Below are 20,828 nucleotides of genomic sequence, written 5' to 3'. Positions count from 1 at the left end.
TTCAATTTCTTTTTTAAGTAGTTTGTAGTTTTCTTCAAATAGGTCTCTTACATTTTTGGTCAGATTTATTCCTAGATATTTCATACTTTCCTCTGTTATTTTGAATGGTATCTTGCTGGTTAGATCTTTTTCCATCTTGGGGCTGTTCGCATACACTATGGCTGTTGATTTTTGTTCATTAATTTTGTACCCTGCCACTCTACCAAACTCTCATATAAGTTCTAGCAACAGTAGATGAGTTGTGTGCTTTAGTATACAACAGCGCTTAGTCTAACTCTGCATCTTTCCTACGAGTGCAAGGACTCAACCACTTGAGCGATTTCTGGTTGCCCTTCAGATCTGTATTCGCAAGCAGCCTGATGTAGAAGTGGAGCTGGGGCTAGAACCCACATGTGGGAGAGATGTAAGTTTCCCAAACAGCAGTCCAACCATTGCACCCAACACCAGCCCTGGGTTTTATGAGACTCTTTTCATTCCTGTTCACATCTGGTACTCTGAGGTGCACAGGCAGTACTGAAATGTATGAACAGAATGTGTTAGCTTGTGTGTGATATGGTGACAATAGTTCAGTAAGATAAACTTTTAAGACGTTCTGTGAGAGCAAAATCAACCACAATCATTTTATTCAAGGCTGCTAAGTGCCTGGCTGGTAATTAGCAGACCTAAGTCACATTTTGGGTTCATCACGGTGAACAGCAGACTCAGCTGGCATGGATTCTGCCTGATGAAGAAACACTGGCGGTGGCCATAACTGACTGTGCTGCTGCTAGCTAGCGGGGAGCGTGTGGAGTGCTTGCTGTAAACACCAGGTAGTGTTACAAGACCGCTCCACCTAGCAAAGCTGTACCTAGAGGCCAATGGTGCAGAGTTTGAAAATCCTGCTGAAACATTCTGCACTTCTTATTGTTTGCCAAGAAAGATCAGTAAAACATTTACTTCTGATGTGCTGCACTTGCCATTAAATCCAGGGACCAGGGGCTGGTCTTAAGGTGCAGTGGGTTAAACTGTGACCTTGACATTCCGTTTTGGAGTTGTGGTTTTAATCCTGGCAGCTTCACTTTCAATCTAGCTTGCTTCTATTGTGTACAGGAAGGAAGCAGAAAATGGCCCAACTACTTAGACCCCCGCCACTCATGTATGTGGGGGACCTGTGTGGAATTTTTAGCTTGATCACAGACCCAGGTTGGCATCATTTAGGGAGTGACAGAAGAAGATCCCTATCTTGGTTTCCTCCTAACTACTCACTATTACAAATCATTCTTTTTTAAAAACTCGGTGACTAGAGGCGTGCATCTGACAGGCCAGTGAAGCCAGGGATTAAAATGCTGTCATTCCATATCAGTACCAAGTTCAAGTCTCGGTGCCACTCCTGATTCCAGCTTCCCGCTAATGCAGACGGGGAGCGGCAAGTGACAGCTCATGTGGCTGGTCTCTGCAACCCAGGAGGAAGATCCTAATTAGGTTCTACTAGTTCTGGTTTGGTTCACTTCCAACCACTGAGGACATTTCTAGAAGAAACCAGCACATGGAAATGTGCTCCTCTCGCTTTCAAATAAACATTTCAGTTCCTGAGCCTATGGAACTGTATCATGAAAAATAAAAATTAAAAAAGAGCATACATAGGTATAACCCAATTTTCCACATATTGTCAATTCTGCAGTATTCATTTTATCTTTCAGTGAATTCATAAAACATACAATCATGCATCCATTTATACATTTGTCCTTGCAGCCATTATTTTCTCTGACCATTTGTACAATATTTAAAGATAAATCCAGTATTACCTCTTTCTGAAATTCATGTTTTTTTGGGGGGGTATACACATGTAGGTGAGTATGTGGAAATAATCTTTGGCTTCTTGATTCATTCTTTGGGGATTGGGAAATATCTCAAATAGTAAAATACCTCATCAAAATAGTGAAAATAGAGAAAGATGCAAAATTGCATGACTGTTTTGAAGCTTGCTGTGGGAGTTTTCAAGTCATGATCTATCTGGAATTCCAGGTTAGGTGGTAAGTTATCTGAAGCAAACGCACTGTTAATTAATATTTATTTCCTTTGTTCCTACAGATAAACACATATACAAATTTCCAAAGGCATGAAATTCCTAATCCAATCAATATGTCTACAAAAGGAAGCTGACGATAGTGGCTAATCAGATGGCAAAGCCTGTAGCTCCTGTCGCTGAATGTTCAAATGAAGTTTGAACACTCATTGGCTTCTCCTGCTTTTTTTTTTTAGGTTTATTAATTTTTGTTGGAAAGGCAGCCAGAAATACAGAGAGAAGAACAGACATAAAGAAAGATCTCCCATCCACTGGTTAGCTCCCCCTGTGGCCACAATGGTTGGAGCGGAGGTGACCAGAAGTCGGGACCCAGGAGTTTCCTCCAGGACCCCACACAGGTGCAGGATCCTAAGGTTTTGGACGATCCTCTATTGCTTCCCAGGCCACAACCAGGGAGTTGGATGGGAAGGAAGTAGAGCAGCCAGGACACGAACCGGTGCCTATATGGGATTCTGGGCATGCAAGGTGAGGGTTTAGCCACTAGGGTATCATGCCAGGTCCTTCTTGCTTAATGTGGAACTTCCATTCAGATCATGACCACAGATCTTCAATATTATGTGACAGTGTTTCTCCATATTGACCTTCCTGTCCTTATACATGCAAGCAGGAAAAAGTTGAAATGGCCTGGCCTACACATCGGAGATCAAAATGTTTCTAAATGTTTAGACTACCTCTCATGTTTCATTGGGAAAACTGTACCGTGTAGTTAACCTTTTTATAGGAGGCTTATGTTGGACAAAAGTATGATGATCTTGCTAGGCATCAAGGGAGGCAAGAAGAAGAGGTCACACTGAGGGTCTATACATGAAAAGCAGTTGGAATACAGTAATCATTTCAGTGTGCATCGATGTGTTCTGGGTACCTTAAGACACTGTCAACTTGCTAGACAATTACAGAAACTCTGACACTGAATTTTCTTGTCTCTTATGTCTCAAGTGATTGCTATGGGACATGAAGAGAGTTAAGATAGTGATCAAACATATGCATAACTGTTATAAACTGCTATAGGCTTGGGATTTGAACTAGGATAGAGATCTTGGGTTATGTTGTCTTCATGATCTGATACCACTGAAATCATGTGATCATATCATGTGATACCACTGACTGAAGAATTTATCTGGAGTTGGCAATAAGGAAAAACCAGGACACTTAATTCTACTTTCTGACTCCACGAGAAGTGAGGATGTGTGTGCCAAGAGAACCTTCACTTGAGGGAGCTGTAAGGAAGACAACATTCTAAATGCATAGATCTTGCTGATTAGTAACTTGCAAACATGACAGTAAAGTGTGACGAGACAGATTGGTGTGAGTTCTGAAGAGGTGCAAGATGATTTATAGCAGTTGAAGGATAATGAGAAAGGAATCAGGAGTAACAGATTTCTGGCTTTAGCTTCAGGATGGGTACTAATACCATTGGTTTTGAAGACTGATTACAACATACAACAGGTTTGCAAAGAAATGTAAAGATATTTAGGAAGGGGAACAGATTACTGTGTCTCATGCTAATGGAGAGGTTCACATTTAGATATAGGGGGAGGGCACTTCAGTGATTCAAGAAGGGTGGGATTGTTGAACCAGAATCATACCAGCGTGAAGAGTAAAGTATGAACAAGCTATTGAAGTACGATTAAAAAAAATTGGTACTGGACTTAGTAGCATAGAAGAGCGAGCTGAGGATGGATTCCATGAGCTTTTCTTTTAGCATTCTGTAAGAATTGCAATTAGCGAGATGCATAGAGAGGTGAGTTTAGTTTTGAACAACTCAATGCCATATCTGTCATTGTGGATGGGAGTACTATGCTGATAAACATTAGTACTGAAACTCAGAATATGACTGGACCACTTCAAAAGAGATACATGGGAAAAAATGAGAATCAGCGGCATTGTCTAGGGATGAGATCTTTAATCAGAAGATACGTGATGTGCCCCATGGAGAGGAAAACGGGGCACACTGAGAAGAGGCAGCAAGGAAGATTGAGGAGGGTGCAGGACCAACAATAGAGGTGTTCCTGTGAGTGGTGTTGTGCAGAGGCACAACAGCTGTGTCGAAGTTGAAGGAGGAACAGGGAGGGAGTTGTAAACTTCAAAGAGTAGGTGTATTTTTTTTTTTCATGAACGTGTGGATGTCTGTTTCTGCATTTTAGCAGATGTTAGCAATGACGTAGATGTAAGATGCAGGAGTGTTCTTGGCTAGAGAACTTTCTCAATAAATTGATGTAGGAGGGAAGAGTAGTACCTAGATGTGACAACAATTAAGTTAAAAAGTAAAATTCATTGGCTTGTGTGAAATCAACTGACAGGAGAGCACAGGTTTAGCTCAGAAATTTGTTGTCTTTACAGCAGAAATGCTACTTTTTGCATTGCAGTAGAAAGTAAAGAATACTGTTGAGTAGAAACGGAGGATTAAAACTATTGCTCAACTCGTTATCAGCCTCCCAACTAAAAAGAGGGGACAATAAGGTTGAAGCCATTTGCCAACCAACTTTCAAATGCTGTTTTGTGTTATTTATAAGCAGCAAGATTTGCTTCTCCCCTGGCCTTTCTCCCCGTTTTTGGGTGCGTTTTGTGCTGCTAGCTTCATTCAGGGAAGCACTGTTTCCTGTGATCCTCCACGTCTGAACATTTCCTGCCAGCTGAGTTCTGTCACTGGGAAGCAGCTCGGCACTCCCCCCAGGGAGCAAGGGCCCAGAACTCTCAGTAGGGGCTCTGGAGGCAGCAACTCCAATTCCTGCCAACATGACTGAGATCAAGGGCTTTGACAGGCAGCTTTTGCATCATGATTTGTGTACTTAAATACTTATTAAATATGATTTCTTTTTGTTTCGGTAACCTAATACAATTCAGATTGGGTAGATGAGGTTTTCTGTTCCCATGATCTGTAGTATAGCTTTCTGTGAAGCAGTTTGCAGTAAGGGACTTTACTGTGTACTTTTATCACTTTAGCTTTGTTTTTTTCCCCATTACTAGAAAGTGTACATGTTGTAGTCAAATGGTAAATGCGTTACAGATAGAAGGGTTGGATATTCTCTTCCGCTTTGACTCACAGCACATAGTTTCACATAGGTTGCCTGGACAGCTTTGGATCGCACTTAGAATTTAATACTTACAGAACATGAAAGATGATTTTATTGGTTAGTTCACTTGGGATCCAGATAGTGTTGAGGCATTGGATTTTATAAAATTTAACAACCAATGGGAACCCTTCTTGAGCGCGTGTGGTGTGTCCTTAATACTGGAATAATCCTGTTGGCCAGGACCCCAGAGCTGACTGATGAGAAAAGGAGGCAGGAAATTCTGTTTACACATGTGCCTGCAACTGAGCCGCTGGAGCCGTCCAGCGAGCCCAGAGGGTAAGAGTGTTTAATAACCTGTGGTTTCCTATCGAAGTCTTACGCTTTCCTGGTGGAGCAGAATGTGTTTTGTTCTCGAAGCAGTGAGAGATGGTTGCTTACAAGATGCACAGCAAAAACTGCTGTAGGGCTGGGAAGCAGAAGGAATTGGAGGTTCTTTTCAGCGTGGACTTCGTTTCTTTCCTTCTGTTTTTCCATTGTGCGTGTTATTTATGCTGACAGCTTGTCATACATTACTGTCTTTAAAAAATAACTATGCTGAACAAAACACAGGTAAGCATTTCAACTCTGAATTTAGACAGTAAGAGAATGTTGCTGTTGAAACTTTGCAGTTGCACATGAATAAGAATTAATCTGTTTGAAGTAATCTAAATTCTTACAGCGAAAACAAGAAATTACTATGTAAGCCACCATCTCTCTCAGTGCATTTTCATTTTTTAAGTCTTCATGCTGAAATTCTGTTAATGTGAGCAGAAAAATATCTAGTTCAAACTCGGCACTAATACTGCTTTTTTTTTTTTACATAACTACCTACATATTATGGAGGCCACAGGGACACAGAATAAGAGAAACTGTGTACATAATAAAAACAGCATCAGTGTTTAACTATATAGAAATAAAGTATCGGAAGGAAAACTTAAGACACCATTTGCTTATCTTTTCTACAAAGATAAATTGCGAGTATTGAGTAAACCTAAGTATTAAGTGTAATTAAGATACTTGAAAGCAAAAAACACAAATATGTATATGTTGTGTTGAACTATTTATACAGTAAAGCCTTTAAATTTTTATCTATGATGTACATTTAAAGTTATTTCAAAATATTAAGCTAAAGACACTTAGACAATATATAGCATAAAAGTACTTGATATTTATCATAGTATTTTCTATTTACTAAAATCATTTGAATGTATTTTTACTTACCTATTTCTGTGGAAAGAGATATTAATAGAACTTTTGAATGTTATAGTTTTGCTGTCAGTGTTCAATATTCTAAATATTCTTGAATTACACCTTTTTCCAGTTTCAAGGTGACATTAAACAAGAAATTTTGGTAAGCTAGTGATGTGATATCTGCATGAATTTTGTGTGGACTATAGATATTTATTCAAAATATAAATAATTCTAACTCAGTGAATCTATTTGACTATGTTATAAAGTGCTTGTGAATTTTTTGATTTTATGAAGCTTTAAAAGAATTTTCTTGTGCTGTTACAGTTCTCTCATCTTCTTCCTTTGGCATTCTTCATGGGTTTTCTTTAGATTAAGCTATCGGTCACTGGAACATAGCTTTGTGGACCTTACAGTGGATGTGGCAACAGAATAATTTGAGTGTTCTGGTGTTTATTAGAGATAAAATGATAGTGATGTAGTTCTTAAAAATACAGAAAATTTCAGGTTCCCTTTGTTTGAAGGAGTGCTGTATTTTTATGCTAGTTTTGCTAGGTTGATTAAAATTTTCCAAAGTTCAATTTCTTCTTTGCAGGATGTTAGTACAAGAGCAATTTTAGAAGTTTTGAAAAAGTTGAGCTTTCTGAGCTGTCTTGAGGAATTAGTGACACTTGGTCCTGTCTTATAGAAGCAATCACAAAGGGTTTTGAGGCATAGGTTGCCATAAAGCGTGATATACTGATGTTGAGCGAATTATCCTCATTGTAAAAGTTGCTCCTTTGGAAGCATTACAAAATGTGTTTAACTGGTGAAGCAGAAAAAATTGGGGTGATATCTTAAATTTAAGCAGAATGACTTTCTCCTTTTATTGTATAACAGGAGCAAATGCAATTTTGAGATGAAATGGTGTCAGTGTCTCATTTGCAACATGACTTACATGCGTCTCTATAGTTTTGATGCTTTGAAATCAATTAAACTTCATTGCAATCATCTTTAATTTAAACAAAGTTCATGTTCAGAAATGGCAAATGATTTACCTAAATCTAGATATTGTTAGTACTGGAAATAGAATTCTAAGCTGTGCCTTTCTGACTTCAAAGCTGTTTCCACTATGCTGCACTGGTATTTTAGGAGTGTGGACTGGTCACCAGTTAGAATGGTTAGACAAGGACGTTGGAGCGATAGGTTGCAGGGAAGAAATAGATTGTATTCTGAAAAGCAATTTTCATATTACAGAATCCCAGGCTGATTTTCATTGTATCAGATGGCCTTTCCTTGGAGAGTGGAAGAAATTTATATTGAAACTTCAGAATGTTTTTTTACATTTAAATGGACTATTCTCATAGTCAACAAATGGGCTTTTCACCCTCACAAATACTCAAGAAAGAATATCTTCTGGTTTATCAGAAAATTTCAACACTGATTTTCATTTAAAGCTACTTACTAATCATAACAAGTGACTGGAAGTGATAGTGGGAGCCCACTGGCATCTTGCTTCTTTTTAAATGTGCTTTATCAGGGAATATTTAATGACAACATCTACTTGAAACTTTGGAAGACTAAATTGTGCAATGACTCAAGAGTTTTACTTCAATGATTGAGGTTTACATATAAAACTTAATTTATATTGCTAATAATGTCTTCGAGTGTGCCTGGGATCTTCCTGTAGTGGTTTGATGGTGCCAGGTGGTCGATGCGGATCCGATCCTTGATCCATTTAGAGCTGATTTTCGTATAAGGTGTACGGCATGGATCTTGTTTCCTCTTCTGCATCTGCACTTGCAGCTTTCCCAGCGAGATTCCTTGGACTTTCCTTTCTCCAGAGAATGACTTCAGCTGGGTTGTCGAAGATCTGTTTTTGTAGATGCACAGGCTACTTTCTGGGGTTCCTGTTCTGGTTCCTTGATCTGTATGTCTCTTCTTGTGCCAGTACCAGGCTGTTTTAATTATACCTGCCTGGTGTTATGTTCTGAATTTGTGTGTTGTGATGCATCCAGCTTTGATGTTTTGTTGTTGTTACTTTAGATACTTGGGGTTTCTTATTTTTTCATATGAATTTTTAGAATCGTTGCTTCTGGACCTGAGAAGAATGTTGTAGGTATCTTAGTTGGGATTGTATTAAATTTGTAAAGTGCTTTCAGTAGAGTGGACATTTTGACAATACTTTTCCCAGTTTGGATATGGTACATTCTTAATTTTTTTGGCTTATTTAATTTCTTTATTTAATGTTTTATAAATTCATTGTAGAAACCCTTTACCTTGCTGATTAGATTTACTCAAAGGCACTTAATTTTTTTGTGCCTCTTGTGAATGGGACTGATCATATCAATTCTTTCTCAGCCATGGAATTGTTTATGTGTACAAAAACTATTGATTTTTGTATGTTGATTTTATTTTCTGCAGCTTTGCCAGACTCTAGTGTGAGTGGAGTCTTTTGGCTCCCCCATTTATGGAATCAAGTCATCTGCAAACAGGAATAACTTGATTTTTTTTCTATTGCAATTTGTATCACTTTGATTTGTTTTGCGAAATGGCTCTGGTTAGAACTTCTAAGACTGAATATAATAATGCTGAATAGCAATGGTGTAAGTGTGCATCTTTGCCTGGTTCTGGGTCTTAGTGGAATTGACTCCAACCTTTCCCCATTCAGTATGGTGCTGCCTGTTGGTTTTTCATGTATTGCCTTGATTGTGTTAAGGAATGTTCCTCCTGTACCATGATAAAAACCTTAAGCAAGGTTAAGATTAAAATTTGTTCTATTTCATAAAATTCTTTCTCTGCATCTATTGATCTAACAATATGGTTTTATTCTGTATTTTGTTAATGTGCATATGTTGAATAACTTCTACTACCAGGGATAATTCCCATTTGGTCTCAATAAGTGATTTGTTGGATTGGATTAGATAGTATTTTTGCATCTGTGATCATCAGGGTTATTGGTCGGTGGGTCTCTTTTTTGTTGTATTGTCTGGTTTTTTGAATTTGTGATTTATCTCATAGAGGAAATTTGGGAGGGTTCCTTCCCCTATTGCAGTTGTTAGTTTGAGAACTGGAATGAATTCTTTATTTAAAACTGTACCTACAGGGCCTGGCATGGTGGCCTGGTGGCTAAAGTCCTCATGTTGCACGCACTGGGATCCCATGTGGGCACCGGTTCTAATCCCAGTGGTCTCCCTCCCCAACCAGCTCCCTGCTTTTGTCCTGGGAGGACAGTTGAAGATGGTCCAAGGCCTTGGGACTTTGCACCTGTGTGGAAAACCCAGAGAAGCCTCCGGCCTCCTGGCTTCGGGTTGACTCAGCTCTGGCCATTGTGGCTGTGTAGGGAGTGAACCAGCGGACGGAGGGTCTTTTCTCTTTCTCTCTGTATATCTAACTTCCCAATTAAAATAAATAAATCTTAAGTGTGCCTACAATGTTAGGATGTACTTAATAACAGAATATTAAATTTGTAACAGTTACTTTTAATAATTCGGTTCATCTGTTTTTGTTGGGGCAATTTTTAAAATTTTGGTGATTTAAAAAAAAAACCAGCTTTTTTTTTTTGTTTAGGGACCTGTGGTGGGTGGGAGACTGGGTGGGGCTTCTCCCTTAATCCCCTTTTATATCAGATATATGAAGGAAACAATACGGAAAAAAAAAAAACAGCTGTTGATTTTTGCCTACCTTTTGTTTAACTTTTAAGAATTTTTTATTACTTCCTTTAATTTTCTTCTAAATTTAATTTGATATTTTTGTAGGTCTTTGGGATGCAGTTACATAATTTATTTGATTCCTTTCCAGTATTTTGATGTAGGCATTTAATGAATGCAGCAAAAGCAATGCAGCAGTAAGTTTTGATGTATTTTCACTTTCATTTTTTTTCAAGGATTTATTTTAACCTTATTTTTATTAGGACCCACTGTTCATTCAGGAGCATATTGTTCAGTGTCCATGTAGCTGTATATTTTCTAGTTTTCTTTTGTTAATTTCCAGTTTTGTCTCATGCTGTTTAGAAACGGTAGATAATAGGATTTCAATGTTTATGAACTTGGTGAGACTTGTTTTACCACCAACTGAAGGGTCTGTTCTAGGGAATGTTCCATGCACTGATGGGAATACTGTGTATTATGTAGCTGTGGGAGGAATATTCTGCAGCTTTCTATTAGCTATACTTGGTCTATGGTGTGGACTATTTGTGTGCTGAGGTCCCCCATTATTTTTGGAACTCATGCCAAATGTGTTTACTCATGCCAAAATGTTAGGGCCATTAACATTCATTTCTGTAAAACTGGGTTGAGTGAATATACATTTGCTAAGATGTATCTTATTGACCTCAGTCATTCTTCATGAAGTTGTAAAAACAGATTCTTAAAGTATGTTGTGGTGTAACGAGTTTTACTATTGCTGGTTTTAGATGTCCATCCTTATGGAGTACCTTTTTCTAACTTTTCACTGAAAGTCTATATGGTCATTTAATTTTGAAGCAGTTCTTTTAAGTCACAAATAGATGGACCTTGTTTTTATAATCTTATCTGGCTTGGAGGAGTTCCTGAGGCTTTTTTAAAACATATTTTGGGGTTTGTGCTGGGAAGCATCAGTGAGCTCTGTCTACTTTTTGTGGGTCAGGTAGTAGTCCAGAGTGACCTGTGAGAGAGCTATGGTGAAGTTCCTCTGGCTACAATCCTGTGCCTGGGGAGGGGTTGTTAAGGGGATTGTGGAGCAGGCTGCTGTGTTCAGCCTTTCTGTCAGGGAGGATTGACTGATTCACAGCTTACACAGTAAGGTCTTAGTCCCAGTGCACTGCACCTGCTTAGACACACTATAGTCATGTTCCCTTTCCCCTTTATGAGATCTGTCCCTGGTGTGCAGGGAGATCAGTCTGTGCAGTTAACCTAGGTAAGTGCATAGGATGCCAGCTGAAACCCATGACCTTCTCAGCCTTATGTCCTAAGCTAATACCTCCAAAGTAACATTGTTTAGGGAGTCTACTCTTTGCCTCATAAGTTGCCTGTCTCCAAGGCCTCTGTCCAACTGCTTTTTGTTCTGAACAGAGATCAGGTGGTCATGGGAGAGGCACGTGGGGAAGATAGTGGTGCTCAATTATGACCGGTCAGCCTCCATGTATCCAGGGTCCTGTGGAACTTTCTGTCCCAGCCACCCTGTCCCCATTCTCCACCACACATTGTAGAGTGCTGTGTGGGGGTTGGTTGCAGGCCATTGGTTGGACCCATTTAGACGTGTGGGGCCTGGTCTTCAGTGCTAGAATACAAAATCCACATCCTTTCATGGCCAGGACTGCTGGTCTGTATTGCTGTCTGGCAGCCCAGTGTCCTCTTGCTTTTTGTGTTTTTCAGCAAAGATGGTGTGCAGGACTGGAACAAGGGAGTTGGAGCTGCAGCTGCTTTAGTGTGTGTCTCTTGGGTTTCCTGATTTGCTCTGTACTGGCTTCCTTACCTCTGCTGACGGTGGTTTTGTGGTTGAATAGATGTTCTAGTTGTTGTCTATGGGGACTTGATCACTGGAACTTCTTAAGCTGCCTCCCTGTTGCCCCTGCCTGGCTCCAGCTGGGCTAAGTAGCATCACATACCACACATTGGTACACGCAAAAACTGGACTAGAGGACATGCCTGGATGGGCTAGTCTGAAGAACCCACCTGCAGACCATGACAAGCAAAGCCATGGCACTTGCTGGCACATGTGAGATCTGGGGCTGAGGGTGGCCTGGTAGGAGATCTTGGGGCAACTCCCCTTCCAGGCTGTGGTTCCAGTTGGGGAGCATGAGAGCCATGGCTGAAAGCAGCCTATGTCAGGCAATTTCTCAATACTCTTCAACATTTGTGTGAGCTGGATATGCAGCCAAGTCAGTCTGGGCCAGGCCACAGGATCTGTTGGCATGTACAAGGGCTGGGACATAGTGTGGGCCATGCCTCCTGTGCTAGTTTGCAACGTCTGCCAGTTGACAGCTGAGGCTGTGGGTGGGCTATGCCAGCCTGAGTTGAAGCACCCACCAGCACACAGAAGATCTGGAGTGGGGAATGGCCTGATAAGGGTACTTGACTGCTAGGCTGCAGCTCCCATTGGTGCATACAAGAACACTAGGCTGTAGCACTAGCTGGCGAATTCTAAAACACTAGATGGGCCATCTCAGATTGGGCTGTGGCACCTGCTGCTGCATGCAGAATTCTGGGCTGGGAGTGGGCCTGTTAGGGGAAACTCAAGGACTCCTCTGCTAATGAGAGTGAGAGCTGGGACTGAGATAGGGTAGGACTGGGATAGACTACCACACCACTGGCATGAGAGAGGGCCAGAATGGATGCCGGACAGCTGGGCTGGGTCACAGCACCAACTGGTAAGTTCCGGGAATGGGTGCAAGTCATGTCTGGTTGGACTAGTACCTTTTTGCAGGTGCCAGATCTGGAGCTGGAAGTGGGCCTGGTAGGGGAACTGGGAACACCTCTGCTGGGCTGCAGCTCCTGTTGGTGAACGTGAGAACCAGGGCTGGGAGCGGGCCAGACTGTTCAAGGTGGCAGCACCTGTCAACACATGTGTGGGCTGGGTCTGGGGGTGAGGTGGGCTGACTTAAGATGCAGCTCCCATGGATGTGTATGAGAACCAGCTGGGATGCAGGATGGATTGAGCTAGACCACAGCACATGGCTAATGGGGAGAAGACCATGTTTTCAGGAACCACATCCTTGAGTAGCTTGGAGGTACTTAGAAAGTTAAAGATGTGAAGTGTGGCCTTAAGGGCTCAAGACAGTCCTACCCTGGAATTTACGTACAAGAGTAGCATGGTATTGATAGATAGGCAGCAGGTAGTAGGTGACATATATCTTCAAATTACTTTTGTAAGTGAAATGGGAAGAAGTCGCCTCAAGAGAGTTGAGGAGGATAGAACCAGACCGACAAAATAGAGATTGTAAGAAAAGGTAATGAATTGGATGGGGGATTTGATGTGGTGTCTGGCAGAGAAAAGGTTTACTTCTGAGCTTCAGAGTTAAGTTTCTGAAGTGGGGTAGGAGAGCCAAAGGACTTTCTCTAAGATATTTGGGTGCTTCTTTGCAGATATGGAGCCAGCAGATTGCTGACATTAACAAGAACCCCAGATTTCCAAGAAGGCCATACTGGTTGAATTTCCTTTGTTATAGTGAAGTTCAGAACAGTGAAAGCATGAGTGACATAAAGCAAACATGTACCAAAGTAGTGGATTCAAGTGAGAGGAATCCCAAGTCGGGCCAAAGAGAATTATGGGGAAATTAGGAAAAGATGATTGGGGGGGGTGTTTAGTATCAATACATGAAGAAATAGATATGGTTTCCAGGGCAAATAATCAGCCAATGGTTGAAGTGAGATTATTGAGATTAATTGTAATTTTGAAGTGAACATAATACTAACTTGGAACAATATTTTGTGCTTTTCATTTTGTCTCTGAAAAGAAATTCGGTTTCTCTACATAATCAAGAAATGCAATTAATCTTACTGGGTAAATTTTCATACCCTTTACAGTTCAGGGACTGTAGTTTTGCTAGTGATCACATCTACTCACTTTCTCTGTTTTTATATTTTTGTATTAAAGAACAATCTGCAGGCAGAGATGAGACCAAAATCTGTTTTCCCCAAATCATATATACTATCAAAATCATTTTAAGACTTTGATTATTTTGCCGAAGTTGCAGATAAAAATCAAACAATGCTTATTGATGACATCATAAGATATAAATGAATGCTGTTCCTAGGATTTGAACAGCTTTCTGAGTGGGAGTGGTTCTGAAAGCCTTGTGAATGTTGAACAGAACTATGCGCGATTACCAGTTTTTCATGATGTGATTTGCCATTGCCTCTTCGGCATTGTGGCTGTGCAGTAAACAATGAGACTGTCCCATTATAGTTGAAGGCAGGACTGTCTAGTTAGTATTTTCTTTACAAGAATGATGGGTTTTTCAAGCTTATACCAATATAATGTCATCAGTAGTCATCTTAATTAGAATCACATAAAAGAAATCTGTATATAATGTAGACATGAGCATATATAAGGGCATTGAAAAATACTTTGCTATTTCTGTATAATTCTCCTTGAAAAATTTTTTGGAAGCTCCAGAGGTATGTTATCTAATAGAAATGTAATTGAAGCAACATTTGTTTCAAGTTACTACTCTTCAAAAGTTAAAAATCAACGTGAAATTCATCCTATTTTAAAGTCAGGTTACCCTGCTTCGAGTATTTTCTAATTATCTACAGCTGGCAGTTAGCTACCATATTAGACACCACTGGAGGTACTACTCTAGGATATAAGAGTTAGAACAAATTCTCATGGCAGCCATAAGTCATAAGTGAGACATTTTCTTTATGGCCCTGTTGAAATGAAGACGTATGTCTTTGGATGACCTTACCAAGCACCAGGCTTGCCCTGTGTTTTCAGAATCTAAATCTAGTGTTGTCTGGGTTCAGCTATACTTAACATTATCATAAGGAGAGAGCGAGAAAGAGAAAGTTTTGTGTGTGTGTTTGTGTATTGAGAGAGATAAGTATACAAAAATACTTAATATTGGTGTGCTGTTTGCTTTCATTAAAGAAAATAAACAGGCAATTAAGGGGTATGGAAACAACTAACTAAATTCTAGAAATCCACTTTTTTGTCAATTAAATGAAAATTAAATGAAATACAAGTACATGAACATGGGAAAGCATGTGATACTTAAGAGGAAAAATAGTAAAACCCAAGTTTTTGAGGAAGATTTAAAATTGTTGCATTAAAGTGATTACTTGGAAAAGGTCTGAAGGAATATTTATGCGATTGTGGGGTTAAATGAAAACGAGGCAGGTTTTCAGAAAATCTGCATTGGAGCTGGTCGTTGAGTCTGTAGTCCCCCTTGTAAATGGTTTACATTTTCTGTTATATGAACTGGGAAGTCAGATCCTTGAGAAATCTAAATATTGACTAATTTGCTTCCTGCTGTTTCGACATTTTAATCCAATCACTTTACTTGGCTTTACTAATGAAATAAGCAGTTATGCCAAAATAAAGGCAAACAAATGAAAACTGATTTTAGATCTATCAACAACTATGTTAAGATTTCTGCTATAAAATGTTTTCATCTTTTTTGTATTACCTTTTTTTTTTTGGTCAAATATAAACTGAGAAACATCTAATCTTAAAACAATGACTGAGAATTCTGGGAATTTTGTAGCTAAACAGTTTACTAACTTGGCTGAATGAAAAATTAAAGGACTAAAGCCAGGAAGAAATTATACAAGAAGTTTACAGAAACTTATATATATTATTTTTTAAATTATTTCTTTTAGTTTACAAAGACTTTCCAGTGAAGCCAACAAGTATCTAATTGTAATAAATTATCTATACAACAACCTGTTTACTGTAATCACTAGATGATACATCCAAAAACTGACTACTTGTGCTGTACACCAAAACTGAAAGGTTACAATAAAAGATGTGACTGACATTATTTTTATTTTAGAAGCATCCGTAGAAATATAATGAAGATGTAAATCATTAGACAGAACAATGTACCTAGCTTTTGTCTAAATGTCAACATATTACTAGCTTCTCTGCTGGTACTTGGTACTGTGGTATACATGGGTAATTCTGAAACTTCATGGAAAATGAAATGTAAAAGTTATTGGTTAAATTTTCTTTGAATTATGAACATAATTTTCATATGCTGCACATTTTTTTAGCTTTTTAAAGATTTCCCTATATGTGTATTCTAACATTTATTGTTTCAAATTATGAGGACATTCAGTGTTAAATAATTTCATCTTCAAGAATTTTTTTCTGTACCTTTTTATTTCTGTTTCACTAAGAATCAAAATGCTGCTTAGCAAGGGAAAATAATTCCTTTACTGTCTTTATAGAGGCGTACGTAACAGCCTGTTGCTTCATTTGTGTATAAAGTCAACTTTTTATTTCCTTTTATTACTCATATGGCATGACCTAAGTTGAAATTTATGCTGTTCTGTTTTGAGGCAGATAGCCTTGTAGTCTCAAAACAGATTAATCATATTTTAAAAGAAAAATAAAGGTAATGAAACTTGAGAAATTCCATATCCAGTAATAATTTTGTTTCCTCAACTTTCCCTGCAATTATATCAAAGGCAAGGAATTCAAGGACCACATCTGACCTGTAGTTTGAAGTATTCAAGGACTTAAACTTCCGCAGAGTTTTACTTTGAACGTGCTGCCATGAACGGATAGAGGCAGCTGGAATTCCTTACTAAACAAAATATTTTGAAAATGTAGAAAGTTCCATTCTCTCTCAGTGCAGAATGCCTTCATTTTACCAAAAAATGAAAAAGATTTGAATACAGAAATACTTATTGTTAGGACATTAATAAGGGGATATTAGGTTTGTGTTTATGGTACTGTTTTTTCCGCAATTCCCAAAATTTATAACATCGTTTTTAGTGTGTGTGAAATGCCGGCATCTGAACAACTTTGCTGAAGGTGAATCCTTGGAAGGCTGTTTGTTTTTAACATTTACTTGAATTGCTGTGGGTTAGATTTCCCAGGTAATCGGAATGTGAGCTCCTCAAGGTTAGGTGTTTCAAACTTCCTTATTCTCTGATGGGTTTTTAACTCCTTGAAGGTTGTGCCTGCCCCATGGCAGAAATTCATCACATATTTGTGGAATGAACACATGAACAAATTCAAGGTTCAAAAAGTAAGAAATATTTGTCCTTAACTGAACAAATGGAGCTGAGCAGATATTATTATATGTGTGTCTATCAGCGAAACAGTCATCACAATGTATTTTACACGCATTGACTGGTTTGTGTGTTCATTCCTCTCGTTTCATGTGAATTTTTGGAGTGTTTTTAAACCCTAATAATAGTATAATAATAGTAAAACAAGTATGAATTAATACAGCCATATTTAAAAAGTTAACAAACTATTTAACACTTCATATATTTAGTGACCTGTGATTTAGTTTAAAGTTTCTTTTGGTTATTGATTTATTTGAAACGCAGAGTTACAGGGAGAGATGAGACAGAGTAGGTCTTCCATGTGCTAGTTCTTCCCCAAATGGCTGCTGGAGCCAGAAGCATCCTCTGGTCTCAACCTGCTCGGAGGTGTTCAGGCACTTCGTTCATCTGGCGCTGCTTTTCCAGCTTTGTTGGCAGGGAGCTGGATTGGAAGTGGAGTAGCCAGGTCATGAACCGTTGCCCATGTGTGATGCTGGTGTTACAGGCAGCGGTTTAACTGCTAAGTCTCAATGCCAGCTAGTAGTTGAAATGATTTTTTCAGATTTTGAGCTACAGGAAGATTTCCAAGAGTTTTAATCTCTTAGGAAAAAGCAATGTAAAATAATGTGTGACGAACAGTGTACATTTTTTCCATACAGATCTTTAAACCTATCTATTTAGTGATACAGTTCCATTGACCCTGGGATTCCTTCTCTCAACTTCCCATATTCCTCCACCCACTGATTTCCCCTATATTAATACAAAAGTATATTCCTTGATGATCAGTCATAAACCCATCATTCTGCTATTTAAGTGTATCCTGTAGGTATGGACAATGGCAGAGTCTCAATATCCTACTATCAAGGCATGTTTAAAAGTGTCGTGGTGAGGGTCACTTTTGGTTATCCCTATTGGGAGTTCTGTGCCGCCTCCCCCGTATTTTGTTTCTCAATTCTTTCTCCATATTAGGAAAGGCTTTGTTTATTATTTCATTGAATACATTTTTAAACTGTTCTGGAAATCCCATCACTCTTACATTCAGTCTTTTATTTTTTATTTTTTTTTAAAGATTTATTCACTTCATTACAGCCAGATATACACAGAGGAGGAATGACAGAGGGGAAGATCTTCCATCCGATGATTCACTCCCCAAGTGAGCCGCAACGGGCCGGTGCACGCCGATCCAAAGCCGGGAACCTGGAACCTCTTCCGGGTCTCCCACGCGGGTGCAGTGTCCCAATGCATTGGGCCGTCCTCGACTGCTTTCCCAGGCCACAAGCAGGGAGCTGGATGGGAAGTGGAGCAGCCAGGATTAGAACCGGCTCCCATATGGGATCCCGGGGTTTTCAAGGCGAGGACTTCAGCCGCTAGGCCACGCCGCCGGGCCCTATATTCAGTCTTTTAATAGTATCCCTTAATTCTTGAATACTTTTCTTAGCTTGACTCAGTTTCTCTTCCAGACTTTTTTTTCTCCCATATGTTGAAGGAAATGTCTTCCAGTTCTTTTTTCTGCTTGCTCATTTAATGATTGAGGCTTTCCACTCTCTCCATCAAGTTTCAGTCATGGGCTGTTTTGCTAGGCATCCTCAACCATCTCCATGGCAACAGCTCCTGGCCCAGTATCTCAGTATGCTGTGATCCTGTGCAATGCTGCTCTGTTGCCTTTCTCTTTCCTGGTTTGAGCAGGAAATAATCTTCTGAAATGTGCCTGTTCATGTTCTTTGCCCATTTCTTAGCTATGTTGCTTGCTTTCTTGTTGTTGGGGTTCCTGAACTCTGTACAGATCATGTACAGTAATCCTCTATCAGTTCCTTAGCGTATCATTGCTAAAAATTGTTACTTTATTTTTCAGTAAAATTGTATTCTACAGAATATTAATAAACAGAAAAGGAGAATTTTGGTATTGTAAAAATAAGCTGTTTTTCTCCATATAGAGCTAGAGCTGTTAGTCTATGTAGGTTTTTAGGAGCATGTCACAATAAATGTACCTTTTTGTATACTAGTTCTGAGAAATCTTCATTAAACCTAAGACCTTTTTGAACCAGTTCTAAAATGTTACGTGTAACTGATCATCTTATTTATCTTTTTAGTAAGGTGTTTTATTTTCTGAAGAGTCTATTTTCCAGAGCAGTTTTAGGTTCAAAGCAAAATTAAGAGGAAGGTACAGAGATTTCACTTATATCCCTCAGTCCTGACTTGTGCGTGGCCTGAATCATTTATTTAATTGAAAGATAGAGTTACAAGGAGACAGAGGTAAAGGCAGCAAGAGACAGAAATATTCCATCTGTTGGTTCACTTCCCATATGGCCTCAATGGCCTAGGCTGGGCCAGGCCAAAGCCAGGAGTCGGTAGCTTCATCCAGGTCTTCCACGTGGGTGCATTGGCCTGAACACTTGGGTCATCCATCATCCTGCTGCTCAACCAGGCCATCAGCAGGGAGCTGGATGGGGAGTGGAATGGCTTAGTCATGAACAGGCACCCATAAGGGATGGTGGAGGCCTAGCCTACTATGCTACTGTGCTGGCTTCAGGGACAGGGCAATTTTATAACTACACACAATAAAATTAAAACAATCATGAACTTGAGTTGTGCTTTCAGGCAAAGAAGCACAGTGCATGCTGTCTTAAAGGAGACCCATCTCTGACCTCAATGGCATTGTGTCCTCTTATCTCTTTTTCCTTCTTTGGGTTGCACGGTCATACCTACATACATATATATCTCAAATATTTTCATTCCCAACAAGTCTGAGGATCTGACATTGGTGGAATATGATTTTCATTTTATGTCCCGTGTGGATGCGTAAATATCATTGCATGCATTTCAGATGTTGTGAAATCTTTTAATTATAATTTTAATCTTGAATATTAGTTGAATATATTTTATGTTCTAGTTACTGTAGGAACAAAAATAAAATATAATTTCCACCTCTGTGAAACCCATGGACAAGTCTGGAATAGCATTTAAAAATTATAATGCAATGTTATAAATATAGAACCAAGTGATTCGCCAGACGTTGGACCACAGAAGGACAAGCCAGAGAGCAGCTTTGTGGAGATCTTCCATTTCTCTTACTCCCAGCCATTTTTCACATTGGTGAAAAAATAGAATAAAATAGGAACTTGCTTTCATTCACATAAGCTCTCCAAATTGGATAGGAGCCAAGGAAGAATCAGTTTGTGTTTTTTACTTCTAATTTTCATCACACTGTTCCCATAGCCTTAAATAATTTGGAAATGATATCATTTACATTTATGACTTTTTATTTTATCATTTAGTACTTTGCTTTCTAAATTGCATTTTTATTTTTTCCCAGCGTAATTTCAGCGAGATTTTTAGTATCCAAAAAAGCATAAGAAAATTATCTAAGACCTGACTGTTAGGATATTATCCCCGTGTGGACATTGTTTTTGCATTCTATATTCCAGTTTTACTAAAAAATTCATATGCCAAAAATGAATTTCATATAGTAAAAAGATTCCTACCATTTGTTGTGAATGCCTGGTTTGTGCCTGGGAGAGGTGTGTGTGTATCTTTTAGTTTTTTCCTTTTTTTTTGAATACAGAGAAATACACCATGCATTAGTATCATCTGTAGTCACACTACTTTTAGTAGACTCATAGGACTACTTACCATTCTGTGAGTATAGGTTAGTACAGGTTAATGAGTCCTTTCCCATGCTTCCCTGAATACCATTACATGCTGAGTTTTGTTTTTTTTAATTTTAAAGAATAGTAACATCCGTACAATACTTGACTTTCTCTGCTTGCTTGACTTATTTCATGTTTTCAAGTTAGCATTGCAGTAGCAAAATAATTATTTTGATTCTCACAATTCCCAACTTTA

The 20,828-nt window shown here is 39.0% G+C and overlaps 1 protein-coding gene across 9 annotated transcripts in view; it reads left to right on the top strand.

Moving 5' to 3' along the window:
- CCDC102B (coiled-coil domain containing 102B) overlaps window positions 1–20,828 on the top strand; it is a 244,983-nt gene that overhangs the window by 34,489 nt on the left and 189,666 nt on the right. The window contains exon 1 of one of the 9 annotated variants that reach the window (XM_058676871.1): window positions 5,339–5,415. The exons of 7 other annotated variants lie outside the window; for them this stretch is intronic. Coding sequence is in view for 1 of the 2 variants with exons in the window: in XM_058676868.1 (XP_058532851.1) it covers window positions 5,671–5,688 (18 nt within the window). In the remaining variant the exon portion in view is untranslated. Of the gene's footprint in view, window positions 1–5,338; window positions 5,416–5,466; window positions 5,689–20,828 lie in introns of those variants that run through there. One more of the 9 variants, XM_058676868.1, reaches the window with a different exon arrangement.

Source organism: Ochotona princeps, chromosome 18 (genome assembly GCF_030435755.1).
Source record: "Ochotona princeps isolate mOchPri1 chromosome 18, mOchPri1.hap1, whole genome shotgun sequence".
In the NCBI taxonomy this organism is placed as follows: domain Eukaryota; kingdom Metazoa; phylum Chordata; class Mammalia; order Lagomorpha; family Ochotonidae; genus Ochotona; species Ochotona princeps.
The sequence above is the reverse complement of the archived record's forward strand: the minus strand, read 5'-3'. Positions and strand labels throughout refer to the sequence as shown.